General features: G+C 44.9%; 1 protein-coding gene across 1 annotated transcript in view; it reads right to left on the bottom strand.

The window, feature by feature from the left end:
- The window catches only part of ANTXR1 (ANTXR cell adhesion molecule 1), a 124,258-nt gene that overhangs the window by 60,026 nt on the left and 36,364 nt on the right, over positions 1-27,868 (bottom strand). The window contains exons 9-12 of the mRNA XM_077304932.1: positions 25,336-25,396; positions 18,873-18,971; positions 5,203-5,272; positions 4,159-4,237 (exon numbers count right to left, since the gene is read on the bottom strand). Of these exons, the coding sequence (XP_077161047.1) occupies positions 4,159-4,237; positions 5,203-5,272; positions 18,873-18,971; positions 25,336-25,396 (309 nt within the window). The remainder of the gene's footprint in view (positions 1-4,158; positions 4,238-5,202; positions 5,273-18,872; positions 18,972-25,335; positions 25,397-27,868) is intronic.

Genomic DNA, 27,868 nt, shown 5'->3' with positions numbered 1-27,868 from the left:
TTTTAAAAAAGTGGGATTACATTGTAACACAATCCCACCTTCTTAAAAATACAAAGGAATGCCCCATGCGGTGCAGCCATGCAGCAGAACCTCGCTGCCCCAGCTGCTTCATTTGGAGGCACAAATCCAGGGTGGACCAGGTCCAGCGGAGAAAATGCTGCCCCGTACAGACCCAGGAACAGGTGGGGCAACCTGACCTGGCTGAAACACCCAGCGGCAGCCCGCTGTGGTGGCGCTGGTGCAAAAAAGGTCCCACGGAGGTCTCAAAGCGGCTTACAATTGCCTCCCCTTCCTCTCCCCACAATCGCCCCCCCCCTCTCCCCAGTAGGTGAGGCTGAAAGGCCTCTGACAGGACTGACTGAGCTTCAAAAGGTCACATGGGCAACTCAGCCAGTTGGCCACTTTGCTCCAAAGGCATTGCCAGGTAGTCTAGAGGCCTAACTTCAGTGCATGTTTAAAGCCACTGGCAAGCCCCAATTCATTACTTGGAAACTGCTGGAATAAAATTGTCCCCTCTGAAGGCTTTCAAGAAAGAAAACCCAGCATCTTCCTCAGTAATGCAAGCAAATGATTGATTTTTAGGGGAAGACCACAGGATTTAATGGCACCCAAAGTAGAATTGCACAAGCTTTGGGGCATGATTCCGGCTTCATAAAAGCTACAGAAATCAAAATATTAACTTGAGCCCAACTAACTCAGTTTCCATAAGTTTTAAAGCCCTTTGGAAAACATGTTCCAGTTCTGTTGAGGTTATAAAGCTCCAAGGGAGAAGATCTGAACCTATTAACACATGTGGTTCAAGGAAAGGACAATCAATGTACCCTCTTCTTCCTTTCAAATGTCAGCCCCCAGCTTGCATAGATGGAACGCTTTGAGTCATGCTCAGGTGGGTCTACTGTATGGGCTACTCTGCACTACCCCCCACACAAGGTCACATGCAACTTGCTCTTAAGATATTTCTACCAGGGCATTCTACCAAGGAACTGGTGTGGGGGAAAGGGTTAAACCCCCATCTCCACCACCCATGGCACAGCCCAAATCCAAGTCCCCACTCACTGCAGCTTTTGAAATTTAAAAAGAGACCAAGTCCCAGAGCCCCAATGCAATGTGTTTCTCTCTCTCCAAGGGCTTCATCTATGGTGACCAGCCCAGCATTGTACTTGCTGACGGACTTGTTTCCTTGAAAAGCTGCATAGGCAGTTCCCATGGCAGGTAAAGAACTCTGCTGTGACTGCTCAAGAAATCCTACATCTGTTTTCTTTTTCAGTGATACAGATCTTGAGCTGAGATTAACAATACTATACCTTGGGAGCTTATGAGGCAGCTTAACCAGCTCTGAATTTCTCCCAGGGTGTTAGTAACTCACTAGACTAAAACGAATACAGCCTGGAACATAACCAGCATTCAGATGCAGTCAGCTACATGGATCATGCCAACTCATCAGGACTCAAAACTCCTGATAGTTTATGATTTTGTACTCTTGACATCTGGAAGTGCAGCTTTCATCGCTCAGCCAATTCTGCTCTTAAAATGAAAGGAGGTGCTGATTTCCATTTCTAAAGATTAACCTATTCCTTTTATTATGCTGTGACAGTCTCTTATTGTCGTCAGCAAGTTTCTCCCGATGCTCGTGAGATGATATTTTGGCTGACAAGTTAAGCCAAAAGGACTTAGCAGAGGCACAGCCGAACGAAACATCCAGCTGATTAGTAAAGAGAAAGGGGCAAGTCACAAAACTATGGCAGCCAAAGCCCAACTGGATTCCAGTCATGAACTCTACCACACTAGAAGGTAAAATTAAGCTGCACTGGCAGGAAGCAGCTCACTGCAAATGTCATTTCTTAATGTCTGCTCAGGTAAGCCAAAACCTAATCCAGACTGAACACACCATACAGACCCCTTGCTGAGATAGCTAGGGCTGATTCACATAGCAGACAGGGTGGTACAGCAGCTCCTGGGAGATCTCATGACATTCCATTAAAAAAATTCCTGCACATATAAAACTGCCACACAGGGAGAAAACTAGACTAGAACTCTTACTTCTGACAAGCCAGTTTTCTGTATGCGGAAAACTGTTTTGCACAATGGCCACTCAGTCATGCAATTGCCCCGAGGAACAGTTTTACCCCCTTGTGTGTGATGTAGGTCAGGGGTAGTCAACCCGTGGTCCTCCAGATGTTCATGGACTACAGTTCCCATGAGCCCCTGCCAGCATGTGCCCAAGGTCAACCCAGGAATCAAACCCATCTTGCCAGATTAGAAGGTGGTGCTCCTAACTACTACACCAAGAAGATAGCATTGCCCCCTTTTCTCCTCCATTGACTTCCAGAGGCACCAGAACCTGGGATCAGTTCAGTTTCTGGCCAAATCAACACAGCTTAGCCAGCTCATCCCTTGCTTTCTCTCCTGGAATCACATGGCCAAAGGGATGAGAGAGCTCAAGATGGAGATTTCTCTCCAAAAAAGTTATGCATGAAGAAGACCTTCATCACCCAGCTACCAGTGAATTAAGCTGAAAATACTGAATACTTGGAGGGAAGGGAAAATAAATTTTGGAACTCTTGTCTTTGCAAAACCCAGCAGAAAGTGAGGTCTCTGACAGCACTGGAAATCTGACCCATTCATTAATCATCCCCAAGATGCTGGTGACTTCAGGACAATTTAGCTGTTATTAAAACTGAATGACGACACATCCAGTTCCCTCTAATTCCTGGGCATTAATGCTTGGGGGCTGCAGCTCCATGGTCTGGCTACCAGGCTCTGGCAGCAGTTGGCTTCTTTCTATAATCCACACAACTACATGCTAGACAGATTTGAAAAGGGACAATAGTTCAGGCCTGTCAATATATATTTTAAACCCTTCTGAAGTTTAAAAAAAGAGAGATAAATCTGGCTGCTTTCCCGTGGGTGAAACACCCACTGATTTCAAGGGAAATTTTGCTTGGTTACTGCTTAACCACATCGGCTTGCCAGACATCCAGAACTGGCCGGAAAATCGACTTTGTTGGTCAGAAACTAGGTCAGTCTGGGGCATAAAGTGGAGCACAGAGGGCTATGCCTGGGCATCCCTTCCATTACCCATTGCACCCTCCTCTGGCAAGTCTCCTCCGGTGGACCCTCAGTATCTGCAGCTGTAAACATGTTCAAGTTGGGAAATCCCCAGGTTGTACCAGCAGATGCTGATCCCTTCGGCTGGCTACCAGAGGGGCTCAATCAACGGCAGCCCATAGGCAGGGGTGGCCAAACTGTGGCTTTCCACATGCTGGCAGGGGCTCATGGGAATTGTAGTCCATAGACATTTGGAGAGCCACAGTTGGGCCACCCCTGCCTTAGAGCAACCTTTAGTTCACTTTAGCATTATATAAATCAAGTAGCAGCAATGCCAATGCTATGATAAGGGATCAAAATGAGTGTGTGCTGAAGGATCCCCAATGTCTCTCTGCAAATTTTATAAGGTCCTTATTCAGGAAGTCCTGGGCATGTTATTGTCTATATCTATACTTTGTATCCTTCTCCAAGTGCCGTTGGCATGCACATTTCCCCTACAGTTCTTTAGTCGCCTTAAACAGCTGTGCTTTTCTGGGCCCCTCTCACTGCTAGATTCATACCTATCTCCATCTAGATTATCCAAACCAGGGGTAGTCAAACTGCGGCCCTCCAGATGTCCATGGACTACAATTCCCAGGAGCCCTTGCCAGCGAACGCTGGCAGGGGCTCCTGGGAATTGTAGTCCATGAACATCTGGAGGGCCGCAGTTTGACTACCCCTGATCCAAACCATTAGAGACGTGTTACGTTAATCCAAACGCTCTCTAGCTCTTGTTGGCTTTCCCCCAGGAGTTCATTTAAAAGCTCATCTGCAATATTTTTCACCATAAGCTGCAGCCACCTGATTCCATTTCAAATAGATCCCGTTTCTTTGGTACAGGGTCAGCTTGTCCCAAAGTAGTCCTCAGTGCCTAACAATGCAGCTGTCCAGCTTATCTTTTATGGAAACACAATTTCAGAAAACAAAGCCAGACTTTGAAAACCTACCATAGGAGACTTCTTAGTTATGCATGCAGGGAAAATAAAGGTGGAACTTTTACAGCAGATGGCTGAATGCTCATGACCTGCACTTGGGCATGCTTAAACTGAAAGGCTCAAGCAAATCACTTACACAGTGCGTGCTGGAGATGATGACGGAGCTTGAGATGAAACTGAGGCCATCGTTCATGCTGACCTGAAGAGCAGCTTGCCTGGAAAGATGGAAGGTGTTAAAAGGTTGCTTCCCGAGATGGAGCTGGACTCACAACCTCCTTTGTAATGCCCATGCTATTGTCCTGGGGCAAGTGAATCAATTGTTCTCTTTTGGTGCTTGAGTATAGCCCAATGCAAGGCCTATGATGGCTTCAGGCTGCTACTCCTAGCACACACACCATTTGTTGGGGTGGGGTGGGGTGGCTGAACAAACTATTTGGGAGGTTCAGTTCAGCCTATGAAGAAACCAACATGTCCTCCTGGATCGTAAGGAGGAGGATCTTCAAGGACAAGCTGTTGCTTTTGGGGAACTGATGTCTGTCTGGATGTTGGTTTTCTTTCCCATGATCAATGTATTTGTAGATGAACAATTAAAAAAAATACCATAGAGTTCCCAGACCTCTCTTCTCACAGGGAAATGGTATGAACTGTAGTCGAACTGCACACAGGGTTGCCTGGAGAAAAATGTGCTGTACTTCTAAGAAAGGCTTTGTGTGTGGAAATGGGCAGACGAAGCTTTGAATGGAATATCACATCACTGGGTGAGTAACATGCCATTAAACCTCTTTTAAAGGAACAAGGCATGTTTTTCTTCCAGGCAGCTGGCAACTGTAGCTATAAAGGAACTCCTCTCTACCCCGTCCAAAAGTTTTTTTGGTTCTTTCTTTTAAGTATAAGCCCATCAAGTATAGTTGCCAACAGTCTGGAGAAAAGGTGCCCTGTTCCTTTAACAGAGGTTTAATGGGATGTTATTTACCTGTTAATATCATTAATTTCCTTGCCATGGAAGACTATTAAAGGGACCCAACATTTTTCTCTTAGCCTGTTGGCAACCCCACCCTCAAGACAGAAAAGAATCCACCCCCAAATCCCAGTGAAAGGACGTGCAAAGACAAACAACAGTGCAAAATAAAGCAGACTATATCATGAAAATGGGAAGAGTTGTTCTGTTAAACAAACCTACATGCCAGCTTCTCGCAATACAGGTGCAGGGCACAGTAAGTAGGTGTCCTCTACTGCAAACGGTTTCTCATCTGGAAAGAGAAATGGAGACAATAGTTTCAAGTGGTAACAGGGTGTCTGCAGAAGACATTGGCCATGCCATGCATTGGCATTCCAGCATTTGGTGTCTCCCAGTGGCCTTGAATCCAGCAAGGGGTATGCTAAAATCACCCCATCCATTAACAGTGTTAAAGGCCCATGTCTATGCCATCTTGTTCAGATCAGAGAGGAACCTAGTCCCTAAGAACAGTTTTCAACAAAAAGGGGTAAAACCAAGATGACCACCCACTAAAATTGTGAATGCTAAAAACTACAATCCTCCATAGACACAGAAGGCCACCTCCATTTATTCCCATCAACTCAGGTAAGAGGGAGGGGGAAGATGACGCCTCTACAAGAATGAAGAGAACAGAAAAGTAATCACTTTGCCAGGATGTTTTAGGGCAGGGGTGCCAAACACACAGCCTACAGGCCAGAACCAGCCCATCCAGAGCATTTATCTGGCCCATGAGCAACCTTTATTGCCAAATGACAGGCTATGCATTATGTCCCTGTAGACTGTCCCAGCACTAAAGAGTAATGGCCAGTGGAAGTAGGTGGGTGGGCACCAGGGAGATACTTTAAGGAAATACTCGAGGGTTTAAGCATGTTTGCATTTTGAGTTTTAAAAAAAGTCAATTGGCTTTACCTGTGTCCTTTATAAAGTTTATATTATATTTTATGGCACGCTTGGCCCAACCCAACAAAGTGACATTTATGTCGGACTTGGCTCTCATCACAAATGAGTTCGACACCTCTGTTTTAGGCTCAACACCAATAATAACGGTAACGGTACTTTGAAAGATCATTGTGTTGGTTGTAAAATAACTTTTCTATAAACGCAGAAATAAAGAAGAGAGAAGGGATCTGAACTCCGTGTAATCCTCTGCAGCCTCTATCATGCTGTCTTAATGCAGTCATTTCTCCTTCTCAGTATCCATGTTGTGTCAGAGTTGCAGCCTACAGAGCACCATAAACCTCCAAGCTGCACTGTAATTAGAGGCGTACAAACCTCAATACGACTGGTGGGACTTTGTTGACCACTTTGGCTTGGACGTCTTGCAAAAACCATGCAGGCTTCTGAAACTGCATGCACTGCCTTAAACTGGCCAGACAGCCCATGCCGCAAGAATTCCCTCCGCTCAATCCCCCCCCCCCAGTTCCATCGCTGACCAGTGTAAAATGGATCAGCATCATGCCTCTCCTTAAATTGCACTGAATGACATTCTGGCTCCCTACTTATCACAGGGGGAATTTTCTTTTTTCCTGGGACAAACTCTTGTCCTACGATGAAGGTTTTTCTTCAGCTGCATTTGGGAATCTTAATTTCAGATTATCCGCTTCATTCAGTAGAGAGGTTTGCCACAGAAGCAAAGGAAAACATCCCTTCTCTTGACGTATTCTGAGGTTTTAGTGTAGACTCATGTTACTCAGGTTGCAGAAGGGCGGCTCCAGATCATTGTGGGCAATGGGTCATTTTTTTACATTTCCACTTCTAGACCTGCTTCTTTGCCCCTCTGCCAAGAAGTCTCCAAAGTCACTTTCTATGATTAAACAAAAATCTCACAAAACCACCATTAAAATTTCCAAATTCATAATTAAAAAAACCATACAATTAAGATAGTAGATGTCACAGTAAACCTCAAGAAGCCTCAAAGTCCTGACAGAACAAAACCTTTAAAACATCTAAACATAATGATAGTGGAAGTCTGATGGCTCACCCTAGGGCAAAGTTCCACAGCACAAGCACTAGAAAGTCCTGTATACCTGCTGAAGATGAAAAGCACATACTTCCGGTTACCAGATTACCTGTATATCCCAAGGCAGTACTCAACTGTGGAGCACTTTGAAGCTATAAACCTTCCTTAAAGGGCAGTGAGACTTCCCCCACCACAGGTCCATCTGCAACTCCATCTTGTCTGTATTGAGCTTCAGTTTATTCAAACTCTGGACTGACCTTACTGTCATGTGTGATTTCCATGTGTTGAGAATTTCAGGGGTGTTGAGATCAATGGAAGCATTTTGGGGCAACATAGGGTGCAATCCCAAGTGGGTCTCCTTATGATTCAAACTGTTGTAATTCAATGGGGTTTACTTCTTAAAAAGCGTCCTTAGGTTTGCGGGTGTGAACAACAGAAATAAGATGGAAATAATTGTCATATATGACATTCATTCAGTTCTGGAACTTGATCTTTCCCCATTGGACTGATCCTTGGTATTACTTTTCACTGCCAGACCATAGGGAATGATAGATTGATATAGATACAGATACGTGTGTATGTAAGCATGTATGCATTTATGTATGTATAGATGTTACTCTCTTTTTTATAAACCCTTAAGTAGTATGCAGGATCTTAACAACAACAACAACAACAACAACAACAACTACTACTACTACTACTACTACTACTACTACTACTACTACTACTACTACATTATATTATTATTATATTATTATTATTATTTGTATTTCACCCTTCTCTGGCAGGCTCGGGGGGGATTACATCAGGGTTAAAAACAACCCGACAAATGCATTACATCTACAACATAAATGAAACATTAAATCAAAATTATAAATTTTAATTTAGGTTTTGAAAACATTTAAATCCATCGCCTCTTTACAAATTAAAAACTGGTACGCATGTGGAAGGTTTAGTTGACTAGATGGAGTTTCAGGCAGGGAAGCCAGCATCTTCTTGATATTATTTCCTGGCCTCAACCATAGGCCTCAACCTTTTCAACATCCACCTGAGATCCTTCACGGCCAGCCTTCTGAAGTGTAACAAGTGCGTGTGTCCATAGCGTCATTTTGGAGCCTCAGCCCTCCAAGACTCCTTGTTGTACTGAGAAACATCTCATTGCGGCAGAAAAACAAGCTGTAGTACCTTCTTGGGCTGAGTTGGCAGAATAATATCTTTTAAATCTTCGGCTTCGAGAAACTCTTTGATTTTGGTAAACAATCCAGAACAGCAGTCTTAATCCCAAAAATCGGCTTTCCATTTTCTCTTGAGTGAGTCCTACATGACCCTTGATCAGATGTGATAATATTAGAATCCAGAGAATCTTGTAATAAAGGGTGTTGAGGACCAGATAAAAAGTTCTGTCCAGACAGTCGTTTTTCGGAATAAAGCAGACCTCCTGTCTATGCCTCATGGCAGAAGAAGGTCTAGTGAGATATGTCTGGGGACGGGTTTAACAGTAGTCTTTTCAGTTTCTTTATTCAGGAATACTTTCCATAGTACATTTATGAATTATAATCATAATAGGTGGCACAGCACTATATCGAAGCCCTTAAAAGTTACTGATCTACACTGGGCCTTTTTAAACAAGTTCTCCTGCCCACTCCTTGCATATATGCCTGGTCACCTGAAGGAAATTCTCTTACCAACCTACAGCTGGAGACTGGCATTCTCCCTGGACTATCTATCTATCTATCTATCTATCTATCTATCTATCTATCTATCTATCTATCTATCTATCTATCTATCTATCTATCTATCTATCTATCTATCTATCTATCTATCTATCTATCTATCTATCTACCTACCTACCTACCTACCTACCTACCTACCTACCTACCTACCTACCTAACTACCTACCTACCTACCTACCTACCTACCTACATCTATCCATCTATCCATCTATCCATCCATCCACATTACATTTCTAGACTGCCCGTATCGCAACTGGTGTCTTAGAGCAGTTCACAACATTTATTTATGTGTACATAAAATTGTTAAAATAACAAAATAATGTAAACAGTTAACAAGACAGTATTAATGACCCTGAGACCCTGCTGTTGCTGGCTTAGTCAGTCTGGGAGCTCTCTGATTCTTCCTCCCTTTTGGGAGGTGGCAGGAGAGAAGGCTAAGAACAGCTATTATTACATTTGTAGCTCATCTCCAGACTACAGAGATCAGTTCCTCTGGACAAAAGGCTGCTTTGAAAGGTAGATTAACGGCAAGACATGCCTGCTCTCCTGTCCCCAAACCCCACCTTCCACAAGCTCCACCCACAGATCTCCAGGAATTTCCCAAATCAGAGTGGGCAACCATATTGTTATTACTCAGTGGGTATTTGTGAATATTACTGAGCAGCAACCATTAGAGCAGCCCTAATCTGTAGTATCTCCATACAGCAGAGTAAGCGATAGAAGTGCATCTCTGCCTTCATCTCAGGTATGGCAGGATGTGGTTGAACACTGATCCTCAACTGCACTCTGCAGGTCCCTTGAAGAAGAATTTAGCTAACAACAGCTGCTTAGCGGCCAATGCATTTCCCCCCTTTAAAAGCCCAGCTCTGCCATTTAACATTCTAATGGCTTGAAGAGAAGGAGCAGTGAAGGACTAGGAATCTATTTAAAACCTAGGATTGACACCTTTTTAACTGGCACCAAGAGCAGTCCTTTTAACCTCAATTAGATCTACGAGCAATGATCAAGTGATGTTATTTTATTTCATGCCTGAAAAAGCTGTATCTGCCCATTTGCACTCATTAAAACTTTTATTTAAAAGGACAGGGCACTTGATTTCTGGGCCGTCTGGCAGCCGTGCCAAGACATCCTCAGCCTCATTGAACTTCCATGAAATCTTCACCTGTCCTGATCTTCTCCAGGCTTTAAACAGAGTTCTCTAGCCCACCTGGACCACAGCAAGCCCCTCAGCACTTTATATCCAGGCTTCAAGCCACTGAATTGTCAGAGCGACTCAGAGTCCAACTCACGGCCTGCAAAAGTGGGTATCATCCAGAAGTGGTCCTCAAGCCAACAAATCTGACCAGAGTTCTTGACCGTGTAGCAGAGAATTTTGTGAATCACTCGCTGTCTCTTCTCTGGCTCATTCAAAAAGGCTAAGACCGTTCCAGGAGACGGCCAAATAAGTGTGTTTTTCAAGCAGTGGAAGATGGCCTAAGAACATGAATTGTCTCAGTTCACTGATTTTTATAGTCCCACAATTTTTGTTTAAAGAAACATATAACACTTCCCTGGCTTCAGGAAAACAAGATAAAAATTTGTTCTGACATTTACATATCTGCTTTGGACATGATATGCCTCAACATTTGGCAATACATAAAATGTCCACTCTTGCTGGATCAAAAGGACATTTTCTTTCATACTTTGTTCATTTTTACATTCATTTCATTTGTTCACACTCATAGGCCAAAAGAATACAAAAACAAAACTGTTCACTTCTACAGATTCATAGGATAAGCTTCATGAGTTTAAAAAATGAGAGGTAACAGACAGTACGTAAACTGTGCTCATTTTTAATTGTTCTTTACAAAAGCCCATTTTACTACAGGGCTGATTCTTTTAGAATAGGAGAAGTGACTGGTGCTACTTCAGTGCATATAGGAGAGCTAAGCACCTGCAGTCCCCAGAACAAGGCACAGAATATGTAGTAGTGGTAGAAAGCTTTTATTATATTGGCCAAAGGCCTTCACAATGAAGTAAAATATATATCTATTCCACATAATATATTTCTGGTAAGGCCTTGGAGGAGGAGTATGCCTCATGGCTTAAGTGCCACTCAGCGCTTAACACCCGCTCAGGGCAACTGTCCTGCCCCTAAATGCCTCCTCCTCCAACCATCTTGCCTGTCTGTCCAGCAGCCAGCCAACTGCCTTCCGTCCCCCACCCCTGACCACCACCCTCCTCCAACTCAGTTCCAAAATGCTCTGAAGTACGGCACATCCCCTATTTAACAGCTCAAACAGGAGTATCTGTTTGATCTAAATCAGCAGTCCCCAACCCCCCGGTCTGGAGACTGGGACCGGTCCATGGATTAATGGGTACTGGGCCACAGCTCCTCTTCCTCCCTGGCTGCTGCCTCAGGGGCTGCCCTGCCACTCTGCTGCCGGCTCACCTTTGGTGCTCTCCAGCGGCCACCATGGCTGGGGCTCCCCCTCGGCGTGGCACTGCGCAACTGCTGCTGGCAGCACCCCCCAGCGGGCAGTGGGAAGTAAGGGGCACCGGCAGGAAAGCAAGCAGAGAAGAGGCTCAGGCTGCAGCAACGTCCCTCGGCAAAAGACTACCCCCCCAGGCCTCAGTAAAATTGTCAAGCGTTGATAAAAAGATTGGGACCACTGTTCTACAGGATGGAAACTGAGGCTCAAACTGAGGCTCACTGCCTACAGCCAGTGAATTTGAGGACGATCTAAGTCTTGGTTTAAAAATTCTATCTTGGGTGCCAGTCAAACAGACTCCTTAGCTTAGCCTTTCCTTAGCCCAATAGGGCTCATTTATCATTGTAATGACTCAAGGCCTTGTGCTTCTACTTTCTGAGAATATTTCGTAAGATTTCTGTTTGTCTTCCTGCATTAAATCTGCCCTTCTTGAGACACCCTTTCCGATTTTGGAATTTCTCAGAGGATGCCGTGCAGGTTTAGATAAATGGGGGAAGGGTACTTTTGCTTGGCTTTTGTTTTGTTTTGTTTTGTTTGCTTTAACACAAACATGAGCTGTTTTCTCTTTTTTTTTTCCTCTGGTGCAAACAAAAAATAAAATCATCTAATTGATTCCAACCATCTGATTCCTTCCTGGAAAATTGCATTTGGGAACAAAACAAGCATCTGAAATGGCTTACAAAATTTCAAAAGTGACAAACAGTGGCAAGCATTGCCAGGAAAGAAGGTTCACTTAGCATCAGGTCTCTAAGACATGTCAGTTTAAGACTTGTAGCCTCTTCTCTCTAAAGCACAACTCATGCCAATGCTCTGATTGCTCCCTCACTCCATAGGCCCCTGGAAATAGGCGGAACTCTTTAGGCGCACTCCAGGTTTCAGATTCTTTGTTTGGTGTCTTTGTTTGGAGCAGGCAGGGGATGCAGGGTTGGTCTTCCCTCAGCCCCTAATGATTCTTTACAGGCTGGGTTGAGAAATTCCCAGAGATTTGGAGGTGGGAAATTTAGGGCCAGAAGCTCATAGTGTCCACCCTGTGAAGCTAATCACTATTATAAAGTCAGCAGTCCAGGAAGAATATCTTGGAAATCTTCACACCATCCAGAGGTATTTGCTTATTCTGGCAGGGATATTTTCCCTACTCCAGCTACAGCAAAGCAGAATCTTCCCTCCAACAAAAGAGCCCCTTTTTAAAGGACTCAGACTCATTTTGCGGGGAAGCAAGAATGCCGGGAGACAGACACCACTGCTGCGTTCTCCAAGCCAGCAAAATTGCCTGCTCAAGAACCCAACAAAATGAGAAATGAGTGTTTGGCTAACACTGTAATGAAAACCATGCTGAAATCATCCTATCCTTTCCCTGCTTTGCATACAGCCATCGTTCACAGTCAGCCAGCCAAAGCTACTTACGGCAGATTTTGCTGGACGGTTGGATGGGTGGGGGTAGAGGAGGAGTGGGGAAAGACTAATAATATAGACAGTTATGTCATAGGCTTAGCTATTTGTATAGATGGTGAAGGAGGCTGGAAAGAATCTTCTCCCTAATGGATTCCTCTGTTGCAGTTAAGTTTTTAAATTGACAGCATATGCTTTATCTTCAGTAAGGATTTTGGACACAATTCCACAGGGATGAAAGGACGTGAAAACCATTCTGGAAATGAGGAGATTAAATCATTATTGTCAGGGTATTCTGTAGACAGAGGCCATTCCACTACCCTCAGCCCAGCCCCCGTTTGATATGTTTATTGATGACTTTGATGAAAGAAAGGGAAGAAGAACTTCCCAGCTTCAGAGGAGATGCCGTAGGTTAGGGGGGCCTTGCCTTTGTACTCTACCAGTCTCCGGGGAAAAGAGGGCATGACTGCTGTCACACCATGGTTTGACACAGCCACAGAGTATGGTGGGGTTTGTAGAAACCAATACCTTAAGAATCTCAGGATTCATTTTATTTGAAAGACAAGTTTCTAGTCCTTTTCATTTCAAAGACATGATGGAAAGTTTATGGACGGTGCCTGGTGATATCTGAGAGAAGGAAGATATCCAGAAACCATAAGGAGGAGCTTCATTTACTTGCAAGGGTTTCTTGCCCCTGACCAAAACAAAAGGTGGAGATTAGGGTTGACAACCTCCGAGTGGAATCTGGACATTTCCTGGAATTACAACCGATCTCCAGACTACAGTTTCCTTGGAGAAAATGGATGCTCTGGAGGACAGATTTTTGGCACTATACCTTGCTGAGGTCCCTCCCAAATTGGGCATGCACTCCTCAGGCTCCACCCCCACTCTCTAGGAATGTCCTAATCTGTAGTCAATGGCCAAAGAGAGAAACGGCTCACCACAAAATCCTCAATTTAAGAGCTGAGTCCATGAAGGTGCCTTATTCTAAGTCAGGCCCTTGATCTACCAAGTTCGGTAGATGGCCACTCCAACTCTCAGCAAATCTCCAAGGTCTGAAGGAGAGGCCTTTCACACCACGTGCCTCCTTTCAACTGGGGATGGTGGGGATTGAACCTAGGACCTTCTGCATATAAAGCTAAAAATACAGACATGCCTATTGGGGAATGAAATGTCTGCTCAGCTGCCACTATTGCTCTTCCACCTGTCCATCAGGCTGACAGCCTGCCTTTTGCTCTCTTTTTAAAATAAAGCACTAATTAGACATTCATGCGTCTATCTGTTCATCTGTCCCTTAACACGCGGATAGTCAAACTGTGGCCCTCCAGATGTCCATGGACTACAATTCCCACGAGCCCCTGCCAGCATTCACCGGCAGGGGCTCACGGGAATTGTAGTCCATGGACATCTGGAGGGCCGCAGTTTAAATACACCTGCCTTAACACTAGTTTTAAAAGGGAATTATCTTAAAATCTGTAGCACTTCCTTCTGCGTCTTTAAGAATCTCTCTCTCTCTCTCATTGTAGAATTTTAAACGCTAAAAAGTGGATTCTCCCTGACCTTTTTCCTCCCTGTATCAATAATCGTATATCTATGTAGCTCTGTGACCTGCGGGGAAAAACCCTCACTATTTCCTGCTGCCTCTGAATGGGACTAATCTAAGCATGGCTTCATTCCACTTTCCTTGGATGCGATTAGAGGGTGGGAAGCGTCACCAAAAGAACTGACCTGCACGATGCAGCCTGCATACGGTTCCCATCAGTTCCTAAGTGAATTAATTCTGCTTTTTAAGCCTGCTGCAGCCAAGAGTTGCAACACCCCTTCAAGAATGTAGGAATGGAACCAGCCAAATGTACCGCTGGTAGGACTGAGCACAGCCCAAGGGCAACGCAAGGAGCGCACTCCTTTTCGCCAGGAAAGAACTTTACTGCAATATCTTCATGGATACTTTTCAGCAGAGTCAAATGAGGCAGTGGATGCCTGGAGCCAGTAACAGGCAGGGTGAGGACTAATGAGTAGAAGCTCAACAGACTTAAGAATAAAGCCCTGTTGGTCATAACAGAGCTCATCAGAGATACAGCCTGTGGAAAGGGCTGCACTTTCTCTAAAGGATCTAATCTGCAGCTCAAGGGTGCTGCTCAAGCCGAATACCTACCAATGAAAATGCACATTTAACCTTTAGCCAGGCCTTCCTTGGAAACCTGTACTCTTGCTTTACATAGGGCTGGTGAAGAAGATGGTTCAGAAACTGCCATTGGTGCAAAACACAGGAGCAAACGCTAAGGAATATTCCCAGCCAGAATGCCAGTGGCTGCCAGTTTGTTTTTCGATTTGTTCACATACACAGAAAGCCCTAAATAGCCTGTGAATGGGCCACCTAAAGGACCTCTTATCATGTGAATCTTGTAATAATGTGTGATTTGCCTCTGTCAGGGCCACCAAGTAGGTTTATAGTGTCTGAGGCAGGTGAGATCATAGAATCATAGAATCTCAGAATAATAGAGCTGGAACTTGGAAGATACCTCCTGGGTCATCTAGTCCAACCCCCTGCACTATGCAGGATACTCACAGCCCTATTGCTCATCCGCTGTAACCTGCCACCCCCCTGAACCTCATCCTGAAGGCCATGCTTATTTTCTAACATCTAACAAGACTGGGCTAGTCAGGGCTATGTAGGTCATTTTTACCCTACCCCTTGACATAAATATTAACTTAAAACATGAAAATAATAATGTTAACACAACGGAAGACACCACGAGGACCAGCAGATATATTTTCTTGATTATCTCCCTATAAAAGACATTTGGAGGTAGCTGTTTGAATAGCAAGCCTGGTCATCTATAAAGGGATGATATTATTTGGCAAAATGCACACAGAATTAGTACCTAAAGAGTGGCCTTGAGCTCTGCAGAAGGTGGCCCATCCCTGCCTCTCTCCCCTCAAGGATGGCGTCATCCGCCTTTGTAAGAATCATTCCTTCCAACAGCCCAAAGTTGCCAGATCCTTCTTATTCTGCAGGACTATCTATCCCTGCCTCCCCAAGGCACCACACCAATCTCTTCCTGCAGACCAGAAGATAAATCCCTTCGTTCATTCGGATAGCTACACAGTCAGCAGAGCTCCTGCTATTTTGACCTGGCAACGAATCCCCAAGCCAGCTGTTCAGTTTCAAAAGATAGCTCCAAATCCTCTACATATTAACTCAAACAGTGCAAAGATACAAGGTTACAAGAAGCCGGCTGTATTCTCAGGAAATTGCTGGGATTGCTTTAACAGAAGTATTACATGAGGTTAAAAATCCAGAAGTCAGTGTTAACATTCTGTCCACTTGCTGTGATGCTCTTGATTCCAGAGCCCAATCCTGTCCATTTCTACTCAATTCAATCATGCTTATTCCCAGGTCGGTATGTAGCCTCACAGTGATTACCTAAGCAGTTACACCAGGGGGTCCCCTGTGGTACCCGTAGCTCCCATTTCTCTACCCAGCAACCAACTACATGTATCAGGTGCAGGGAAATAGTCAGGATAACAGCATCAGGGTGTGAGGTAAATAGTATTCCATCCTTTTAATAGGCTTAGGATTGTGCTATTTTATTGTAGGATTCTGTACACTATCTCAAAAGCCAAGAGAAGCAGGATAAGGAGTGGTTTCAGAAGAACAAATCCCTGCACGGAGCCAGGCTCTTCCCTACCCTACAACTGACAAATTTGGGACTTCCATGCAATAGCCCTGAAGCTTCCGGAACCCCTTGCTCACAAACATTTCCTGTTCATTTTGAATCAGCTAGTCAGAATCTAAACAACTTTGGTGCTTTGCCCTTCATTCTTGGGAAATGCCAACCACCTCAAACTCCAGGAAGACTTGATGTGTTCCAGCCCTAGGCCAGAAGTGTTTTTTTTAAATATATTTGTTCAGAAGGCCAAGTCTCTGTTTTTTTTTTTTTAAGGATGATCAAAAGCAGATCATGTCCCAAATTAGAATGGGATGATTACTCTTTGATATTATTATACCAAGACAATAACGTCCCTTGGCCTTGGGATTTATAGGATGTGTTGCAAGAGATATTGGGGCAACTCTGGAGACAGACTTGCAGCTGAAGCTGAAACAGCTGGCATGTCCAGAGAAGCCACCCATGCTAATGAGAGCCAGTTTGGTGTAGTGGTTAGGAGTGCGGACTTGTAATCTGGCATGCCAGGTTCGATTCTGCGCTCTCCCACATGCAACCAGCTGGGTGACCTTGGGCTGGCCACGGCACTGATAAAACTGTTCTGACCGGGCAGTGATATCAGGGCTCTCTCAGCCTCACCCACCCCACAGGGTGTCTGTTGTGGGGAGAGGAAAGGGAAGGTGATTTGAGCCTCCTTCGGGTAGGGAAAAGCGGCATATCAGAACCAACTCTTCTTCTTCTTCTTCTTCTTCTTCTTCTTCTTCTTCTTCTTCTTCTAATCCAGCACACGTCCTGCCACTGGGCAAAGTTGGCACCCAATCCAGAGACCTGCTGAGAGCCAGCAGCAAGGCCCTTGACAACTGCAAGTTTCACGTGATGCCTAGCAGAGGTTCGAGGGCATATGCTGCCTGAATGCCTTTCATTCTCCACTCCCAGCTGGAATCTGGTTAGGAGTCATGCTCTAATGAAAGGGAGTGCACTGGGAAGAGTATTCTCCAGTCTATCATGTCAAAAAAATTAATGGATTCACCTTGGAGTTCAACAGTAGAATCCAAAATGATTCAGATTTCTCCTGCCCAGAGCCATCATCTACCAAAATGCTAGATATCCCAACAACCTATCCGTTACTATTTTTAACCATTACTCATAGTGGCTCCAGTGAACACAGCAAAAAACAAAACACATCTCAGGGAAATGATAATTTAAATGAAGGAAGAGAGAGATAGACTGTGGAGGGGGGGGGGAAGGGAAGGGAAAGTAACCAGTGATAAATGCACACAAAGATGTTTCTATAGTTGAACTCCTCTAAAAAGATGAGTTTGGAGGTGGGGCTTGAAGGAAGAGAGGTGCCAGTTCATATGTCTTCCAGGAGGATATTCCAAGCATAAAAGAGGTAGCAGTGTGCATTTGAAGGGTGAAAAGCCATCTAAATGGCAGGCAGTGCACACTTCATCAGAGCTACACCCTTCTAAGATTCGGAATGGTTTAACTCTGTTCAGGATTGATCCATCAGCATAACGACTCAACAGGCAACACACAAGGATCCCATAACCAGCTATTTTGTCGCACTGATAAGATCCCTGCCCAGACATCTCACTGTCAGAGTAGAATGCTGCACCCCCCAAAAAAATTCACAGTAAGTTAAGGCCAGTACTGCTGGTAACTGGCTCACCCACTCTTAAATCAGGATTTCTCATGCAGTTGCTGCTCTCAGTTGATGCAAGTGGCACCCTTAGCATTCAGCCATACATTGCACTGTAAAGCTGGAAGCTCCTTAGCTACTACTCTGAACACACAAAGGCCCATGCCGCATCTTGACAGTCTACAATAATTCACAGTTCTCTGCCTGCTGAAATCACCCCATTTTGGCTTGGTCCGCTTTGTGAAGACAGCACATGGCAAGTCACAGCCTGGCCATGCCTTCACATGATGGGGTGAATCATGACACCACCGACTGGCTTAAAACTTATTCCTTGATGGTGTCCAGCATCTTTACTCTTAGGCTAAAAACCAAGGTAACCAAAATAGAGAATTCTGTGTGTGGGGGGGGGGGGATTCCTGAGCTATAAAGTGAGACTAGGTTCTGCCCAACAACACAGCGATAATGTCAGGCAAGCATAGTAGCATCAAACATGGGCCCAGCCATTATCCTTGGCCCTTCCACCTCCAAGCTTTGGTCTGGCTGTCTCCTTTTTATTGTTGAAAGTGCCACATGACTTTGAATTTGTGAACACATTTTTTTAAAGTGTGAAACTGTTCCGGGGACTGACCACATCTGGGTGACTTCATGGAGGCTGGCCCAAGCAGTGCCAAGCCCATCCACCTTCTGTGGGAACCTTGCAGCAAAATGTGCATCACTAGGACAGGTAGGGGCATACGTCTCTGTGTGCGCATACAAGAACGACTTAATAAAGTCCCATACTGGATGCTGTAAATATCCGTGCGTTTGGCACAAAGTTTAGAAAGATCTGTGTTGCCCTCAAATAGTATTGAGCAGCTCCTCAAGGCGGCCCACGGCCACTTCCTCGGCCACAGCCAGTCAGGGGCAAGAAATCACACACACACACACACACACACACACACAGTCAAGCGTCACCCACCAAGGGCGCAGCAACCAGCAACAGCCACTTACTGAGAATGACGGTCTCGTTGATTCGGAAGCTGCAGAGGACTCTGTCGACATTGCGGGCATGCCGGAATCCATTTCCTGTCACGACCACCTGGAACGATTCTGAAACCCAAGAAAAAAATCATTGTCACCATTGATAATGAGGGCACCATATTTTTATTTGCACATTTCAAATCAGAGTTATGGTGTGAAAGTGATGGGAAGGTGACGTCCTTCCCCTTTTTGTAGCCTTGCACATTTGTTCCAAAATTCTGGAATTGAGTTCATACAGAAACAGAGGCTATTCTGTGTTGTGATTCAGTGCCGAGGATCTTTCTGTTAGGTGAATTCCCAGCTAGAAAGAATCAGAGGATTCGCTTGCATTTTAAAAAACTGTATGGTGTGTTTAGTCTAGTCAGGAGATCTGAGGATTTTCTGGAAGCCAGGCAAGGATCATTCGGAGGTGGTTTCCCATTTCCTGCCTCTGCATCATGACCCCCAGTGTTCCTCAGAGGAACCACCACCTTGGAGGTCTCCCATGGAAATACTAGCCCGAGTTGGCCCTGCTTAGCTTCCGAGATCGGATGGGACTGGGCTTGATTGAGCTATCAAGATCAGGGCTTATAAGAGTCTCTTACAGCAACTGGTTATTGCAGCGAAGATGACCTTAGCTCAGAAGTGAAAGCAGCAAATAACTCCACTACGGAGGCAACGGTTCAATAAAGTCTGGTATGTGTGGACTAAGAGCCTCTTGTGATGCAGAGTGGTAAGGCAGCAGACATGCAGCCTGAACGCTCTGCCCATGAGGCTGGGAGTTCAATCCCAGCAGCCGGCTCAAGGTTGACTCAGCCTTCCATCCTTCCGAGGTTGGTAAAATGAGTACCCATCTTGCTGGGGGGTAAACAGTAATGACTGGGGAAGGCACTGGCAAAGCCACCCTGTATTGAGTCTGCCATGAAACCACTAGAGGGCGTCACCCCAAGGGTCAGACATGACCCAGTGCTTGCACAGGGGATACCTTTACCTTTACCTTTACCTTTACCTTATGTGTGGACTAGGAATAAGGCTACAATTTATAAATATATATAACAACAATGGACAACAAAAATCATGGTCAGCTTTAAAATGTGTAGATATTTGGTTTCTATTTGCTAAATCAGGGGTAGTCAAACTGCCCCTGTGCTAAATACTGGAAGTACCACAATGTATACTGTAAAATGTGTCAACGGATACTTGAGGGTGTTTAGAGACCAATAAACATTATTGTTGAATTATTGTGAAGGCAATGAAACATACTGAAATAGCTTTCTATATTGGAAGTAGGAGACTAATATAATAATTTAGTGAGGTGAGGATTGATATAATATTAATATCTAATATTATATTTTACTTAGTTCATTGAAGCAGGGGTGAAAAGGAGAAGAAGAATTGGTTTTTATGCCTCCCTTTTCACTGCCTGAAGGAGTCTCAAAGCGGCTTACAGTCGCCTTCCCTTTCCTCTCCCCACAACAGACACCCTGTGAGGTGGGTGAGGCTGAGAGAGCCCTGATATCACTGCTTGGTCAGAACAGCTTTATCAGTGCTGTGGCGAGCCCAAGGTCACCCAGCTGGCTGCATGTGGGGGAGCAGGCAATCAAACCCAGCTCGCCAGATTAGAAGCTGCCGCTCTTAACCACTACACCAAGCTGGCTCTCTATTATTCCATATAGTATGTTTATCCTACTAATGTTTATGTTTGAGACATATCATAGGCATGTATTATAGAAAACCTCTTGTTATTCTATTTACTCTAAAGCAAAACAAGATGTTTATTAAAAATGAATGAATAAAAGGGCATGCAAAACTGTGGTCAACACAATTCAAACCGCAGGGAAAGGAAAGGTTCAAACTTACATCACAGACCTGGAAAACACTCATTTATAGCGATGTGCTGTTTTTTCTCTACAACTCAATAAATGAGGCAATTGTTGTTTTCTCTCTTTTGCCTTCCGTCTTTCATTCCTGTTCATTCCATATTTTGTAACATTTGCTTTTATCCCAGTTAACACCCCCCACGCATGCTCTATTTTTTTTTCTTTTTTGCAAATGTGATTTTAGCAGCAAAGTCAAAGATTATCTTTCAACAGAATCTTATCTAATATGTCAATTGAAACCACGAATCCTTCAATGATTAGTTGCTTCATTTTTTGAAAAAAACCTAGCTTAATATTCCTGCATTTTAAGCTATTACCACACATATAGATTAAATCCATGGGAGGATAATCAGATATCTTGAACTTTGTATTCATTGCCTTTATTTGGTTCAACCATTGAGAAGTAAGGCATGACATCTTACAGAAACTTTCCTTCATATTATTAGTGGAAATAAATGCAATTCTTTAATGAAGATTTTAAAGCAATTCATTGATGAAGAATTTTAACATAGGGTAGAGGTTAGAGCAGGGGTCATCAACCTGTGATCCTACAGATGTTCATGGACTACAATTCCCATGAGCCCCTGCCAGCAAACGCTGGCAGGGGCTCATGGGAATTGTAGTCCATGAACACCTGGAGGACCACAGGTTGACTACCTCTGGGTTAGAGGTTAGAGACTCAGATGAGCATCTGGAACATCTGGGTTTAAATCCCCACACACTGCCATGAGGTTTGCTGGAAAAAGTTGGGCCAGTCTCTCATAGCATAGCCCTACCTCCCCGGGTTGTTGTGAGGATAAATTGTGGGAAGGGTGAACTGCTTGGGGGACAGATAAAACAAAAGTGTAATAGATAATGGTTGTTCCAAGTGCCTTTTCCCATCGATTTTTAGTTCCTTTTGGACATTCTGCAAAGCGGTCCCAGATACTACACAGCTGTTATACAGCTTGAATTTTAAAAGTCTGCAAATCTGAATTTTATAGAGCACACACTCATTTCTGTTCATCTTTATTTGCATACTTAGCAGGAAGCACATGTTACGTTTCCTTTTTCGCTCTTCTGCCTAGAATCCCAGAGATCTGGGGGGGGGGGGTTGGGGTTGTCCAGTGGGCCAGTAAGAAGGAGCTGGGGATGCAAGATTGAAAGGGGAACCAATTTCTTGTTTTGAGTGAAGTTTAAAAGCTAGCACAGTCTGTCTGTGGGGGCAGGTGAGTGTTTCCAAGTTCAATGCCCCTATTTGAAATTCTACAGAGATATAAAAAGATCAAAATCCTCCAAGTCAACCCTGCAGAGTGGTGCTTGAGGGGTTTCCCCAATGCCTTTTCAAGTGGCCAAATCCACTCACCGCTGGCCATTTCAGCCCTTGAAGAGGCACAGCAACAAGAGAACAGGGCTGGGCCCTCGCAGCATTTCTAAAGCCCTTTAAAACGGTGGCAGGGTTGAACCCCCTGCTGCCGTCACATCTAGCTTGGCCCTGAATCTTCCTATTGCTTGGGAAGAGCAAAACAATATAAAAGCAGACAGTATCCAACGATCTGTCTGCTTCGTTTAGGGTAACTCCACAGATACATCAAAACTGGGCCTACTGGCTGCACCTATTCAGATCTAGAGAACTGCCTTACAAGGAAAGAAAAATGACTGGGAAGTAGGCAGGGCTAAAAGCACTCAAGAAAGCTCTCCAGAGCGAGATTAACAAATGCAATCCTAGAAACACTTCCTTGGGAGTAAGCCCCAGAAAGACATGCTTCTCAGTAGCCCTGCTTAGAGGTGTCCTTCCCACTTTACATCCTCAAGTGCACGTAATTAAGCAGGTCGAAATAAGCAGGCAATCAGGAGACAGCAGGGTTATCACTTTAAGCGTCTTTTGCTGTGAGAGTGACCCCACTTTCTGCTGAATCAACAGTTTCCCTGGCGCTTAGCAGACGCGGCCCACTCATTGCCTCTCTTAGCACATGCCTCAGGGGGATGCTGCTCTGCAGCTCTGCAAAGCATACAAGTTGACTCTGGAATCTGGGCTGCGCTCCAAGCCTCAGTTTCTTTTGTTCTAGAAGGATCAGCTTCACACCATCCAGGCAAATCTATCCCTGCAGGCCGGTGAGCTCATTCCAGAAAGCATGCGAAGTAACAGGAAGGCAAAAGGTGCTCTATCAACAGAGGCAAGCAGGGGGGAAAGCAGCCTTTGTTTGTGTCTGTGCAAGTTTCGTAGAAACCTGAGTGCCCTGCTAGGACTATTGGTTTGGGGAAGAAACTGTCAGTGATTCAAGGCAGAAGCCCCTTGGCAGAACCCTTCTAGGTGGGGAACCTGGTGATCAGGAGCCGCCAATGACTTCTAGTACCCTCCTATATAAATCCCAGCTTTTGCAGTTGCTTCCCAGGGCTTTACAGTTACTCACACAGAGACACAACTGAAACACTCCTCAGTTCCTCCCAGACTATCCCTCACTCTGTCAATGCACTTGTGTTCCTGGCACTGACCAACACTGCTTTGCAGTAAATGCCTGATAGTAAAGCTCTGCATGCATGTTGAATGCACAGTGCAATTGCTGGACCAGTTCCCCCAAATAGCCGATGAAAACTGGGTGAGACAGGCATGCAGAGCACAGCCCTTGAATCCTCTGCTCTTGGTGTTTGACAAAGGAGGCTACAAGATTAAGCAGAAGCTGCTATCAAAAGAAGAAGGTTTTTATATGCCACTTTTTACTACCCAAAGGAGTCTCAAAGTGGCTTACAATCACCATCCATTCCTCTCCCCACAACAGACACCTTGTGAGATAGGTCGGGCTGAGAGAGCTCTGGCAGAAGTGATCTGCAATAACAGCTCTAACAGAACTGTGATGAGCCCAAGGTCACCCAGCTGGCTGCATATGGGGAATCAGAAAGAGAGGGGATGCTGGGAAGCCTGGGATATTTTGCTGAGCCAATGGTCAATGGCTTAAGAGCAGAACATGTCCTTGGCATGTGGAAGGTGACAGTTTCAATCACCAATATCTCCAATTGGAAGAATCAGGCAGTAGGTGATGTGAAAGACCTCCACCAGAGACTCTGGAGAGCCACTGCTGGTCTGCGGGGACAAAACTGACCATGATAGACTGATGGTCCAGTTCAGAATAAGGGAACTTCATGTATTCATGTGCCTAGCCCTAATTAGGATGAGAGAACTGGTCTAGAACCTGGACAGGTTGAGGATCCCCACTCAGGGCAACAGGAAGGGTGGGACAGCCAAGCATCATAAGACTCCTCAGGCCAAACTTGCCTTTTGCAGGTCAGCCAGAGGAGTCCTGCTCTTGGACAGTGCTGGTGCTGACCCTCCGGGCTCTTGACTGCCTCCCAGGTTCCCAGTCCTTTGGACAGCTCCCTGTGCTGATCCATGCTCAGACACCACCCCTGTTCCCACTCCCCGGACAGATGGACTGACAGCACTGGAAACAGGACACTGTGGAAAACTTATGACCTTCAGAACTATTCATGACCCATTAATGGGTGCAAATCACCACCTCACGTTCAAATAAATATAACCATTTTTAAAAAATGCAGTTCAGTATTTGAAAAGGTGTGGGGGTGGACAAGGTTGCCTGGTCACGCCATCCTGTGGGCCTATCAGGATTGGGCTCTCAAAGCATTTTTCAAATGGTCAAAATCTTCCCTAAAATGATGGCAGCTACACAGGTCAAATTCATGGCCACCATAACATCTAGTTTGGACCTTAGTTTCATCTCTCCCTGGGCCATATACATTCATTACTCCCACTCCAAGCAAGATTGCCCCATTCAGTTATTCACTTGTCCTCACAAGGAGAGGAGTAGGGAAGGAGAAGCACAAGACTTTCAGCAGGACCTTAAGACGGAGCTCTTCCACCAGGCGTATGGTTGAGGCCATGGTGGGTCCTGGAGTTTCCATTGGCAGATCCATTAGTATCGGTTAAATGAGGCCCAGCAAGAGAGAGCTCTTGGCCCCCAGCTGGACAGAGGGAGAGCGTAGGGGGTTAGAACATCTTTTAATGTTCAGTGTTTTTAAGGGGTTTAAGGGGTTATACTGGTTTTTATTGTTTTATTGTGAACTGCCATGAGTTTGAATGGAGAGCGGCGGTATACAATTATGAACAAAATAAAAATAAATAAGAGTATGTCCCACCTCCAGTCACTTCCCAAGGGAAAATCTATCTGAATAAGCCAAGGACAAGATGTGGGACTGGAATATAACTCCTTGTAGATTTGGAGGTTAAAAACGAGGCAGATGGGGAGCAGGGAAGGGATGAAAAAGAGTTCTTGAATGACAAACACATTCAGCAAATAGGGAATTCTTGACTCTGGTGGATGCCTTTTGAGATTCCATAGCCTTTGTCCCACAGTAAAAACTATAATTCGGTCCTACGATAGATCAAATCAGAATCACTTCTTAAAAGCAGACATACAACAAATGGAATTTTCTAGTATTTCATGCCAAGTTCCATCTGGAAAACCTCCCAAGGAAAGCAGGAAGAGGGCTGACATCGGCATCTGCGTTCCCTCAGGGATCAAGAAAGAAGCGCCTTCATAGGAGGCATCAAGGGCTGCAAGAATCCGGTTGAAACTCACCTCCTGCACAGATACTAGACGGTTTCGCAGCCAGGATTTCAATGCAAGATTTCTTCAAAATCTAGAAGGGGGGAGGGGGGAGAGAAAGAATCTCAATGACGTTGTTCAGTAAGATACAGAGTTCTGTTTATACAGCAAAATCACACACAGGCTGAGGAACCAGCCCAGGTAGTTTTCCCCTCACCCTCTCATGGGTTGTTCTCACAACAGCAATTTTAGCCTCTTCATGAGGCCAAAACATTTGGCAAAAACGTACTGAGACTGAGGCAAGAAGTGCCCTCCCTCCTCCCAAAATGCTCATGTGAGGCCCTTGGCCAGGAACTCTCCTGGACGATTCGTTTGGGATGGTCGCTTGGGATGCATGAAAGCAGAGATGTCTTACTAGCATTGGATAATGTACTCTCAGTGCGCCCAATGATAGTAAAGCATCCCTCTTTCTATGCATTCCACCATCCTTTTCCCCCTTGGAAAGATGATGGGAAATCCTGTTTCCAACAACCGTACAAGGCATTGAGAATGCATTACTCATCATGTGCAAAAGCGGCCCATGTCTCACCTAGCTGATAGGCTGGAATTACTGTTCTGCTATTAATTACTTGCCCCACACAAATACCCTTGAGATTCTGTTGAACAGGCAACTTTACCAGTCTGGATATAAACACATGGTAAAGTATTGACAGTTACCTTGTGTGAGGTGCCAGCTTGAAAGCTGATGGTTTACATATACAGAATGTCACCCAGCTGCTGGTTCTGTGGGGAGGCATATGAAGTCAGCTAGATACACCCCTGGTTGTGTGACAGCACTCCTAAGGGCAGTAACATGAGGCAGCATCAGGCAGCCAGTGTAGGAAGCAGATTTGGGGGCAACTAAGTATACAAAGAGCCTCTTGTGGCACAGAGTGGTAAGGCAGCAGACATGCAGTCTGAACCTCTGCCCAAGAGGCTGGGAGTTCAATCCCAGCAGCCGGCTCAAGGTTGACTCAGCCTTCCATTCTTCCGAGGTTGGTAAAATGAGTGCCCAGCTTGCTGGGGGGTAAACAGTAATTACTGGGGAAGGCACTGGCAAACCACCCCATATTGAGTCTGCCATGAAAATGCTAGAGGGCATCACCCCAAGGGTCAGACATGACCCAGTGCTTGCACGGGGTATATCTTTACCTTTAAGTATACATTTTTTAGTTTATAAACATATTTATGCACGCAAGAGGTCTTCAAAGAAACAGGGAAAGAAAAACAATTCTGAAATCCCTGCCTCCATCATCCCAAATATTTCCCTCTAGACAACTTGCAAGTTCATTCACATCACAAGTAATTTAGGGTTCATTTGAATGTCGTGTTTAAATCAGGGATACTGTCAAATACTTATACCCAGTGCTTATATTTAAACATTTGTGACAAATTCTCCTTTCCAAGGGAAAAAGGGGGAAAGGACCAATAATAGTCATGACCTCTCAATTGACCCAAATACCTGCCTGCAAAAGGTGTAGATGGAATTAGGCCATCTGAAAAGTCTCCAGAGATGAAAAGAGCTTCAGGGCTTCTACATGGCCCAGGGGACTGAGAAAAAGACAAGCCTATGTTCTTCTAATCAACTGACAGCATAAAAAGGAGAGGTAGAACCTGGAAGAGAGCAACAGAGGTGTCCAGTCCAGACAGGGGAAAACAGGAGCTGCCAGAGAGAAAAGCAAGCAAGAGAGAAAAAGAAAGAAAGCAAGAGTTACAGAAATGAGCATCGCAAAAGAAGGGTGCAATACAGGGTTCAAATCTCCACCCTGCCTTGGAAGCTCTCTGGATGACCTTGGGCCAGTCACAAACTGTCAGCCTAATCTACCTCACAGGGCAGCTGAGGACAATTACGGAGAAAAGTCAAGTGTAAATGAAGTCAGTAAATAAATGCCCTGACCTGGACGATCCAGGCTAGCTTGGGTTGCTACACAGAGGCAGGCAATGGCAAACCAACTCTGAACAGATAAAGCGGGATATACATTATGAAAATAAAACAAATATATAAATAAATGTGACAGAATTGAGTTTTTCGTGGTACAAAATTAAAGCATTTTAGCACTCTGGGCCATCTTCAACAGGATTCTCATATATATGGACTAAGTTCCCAAATCCTCCGTCTTCTTGGCCGGTTTGCTTTGTGCCCATTGCTTTCAATGTTCACCCCACGCAAGCCATCTGGACCCCAGGCCTACGAGGGTTTTTTGGCCACTGCAGCTCCCTTTGTTGTGCTCTCCAGTTTTCAGTGTTTGGAAGCCATTTGCTCCCATGCTGGCTCCCCCAGAATGATATCGCCAGCTTGTGCAAAACAATATAATTTGGATTTGTGAGGAAAAAAATAAGTGGGAGCAGGAATATCACAATTATATTTTAATACTCGTGCAATATACCCATAAATAACACTTCAAAGCCACCCAAAGTGGGGGAGGGAATGGCAAAGCTGAGGGGAAATAGGGACGGATCTGGCAGGAGGGAACTCTGCCTCCTTCTTGTCCATTCTTCCCTCAAAATCATGTTGGGTTTGATCTTC

This window comes from Paroedura picta, chromosome 12 (genome assembly GCF_049243985.1).
Source record: "Paroedura picta isolate Pp20150507F chromosome 12, Ppicta_v3.0, whole genome shotgun sequence".
Lineage (NCBI taxonomy): Eukaryota > Metazoa > Chordata > Lepidosauria > Squamata > Gekkonidae > Paroedura > Paroedura picta.
The sequence above is the reverse complement of the archived record's forward strand: the minus strand, read 5'-3'. Positions and strand labels throughout refer to the sequence as shown.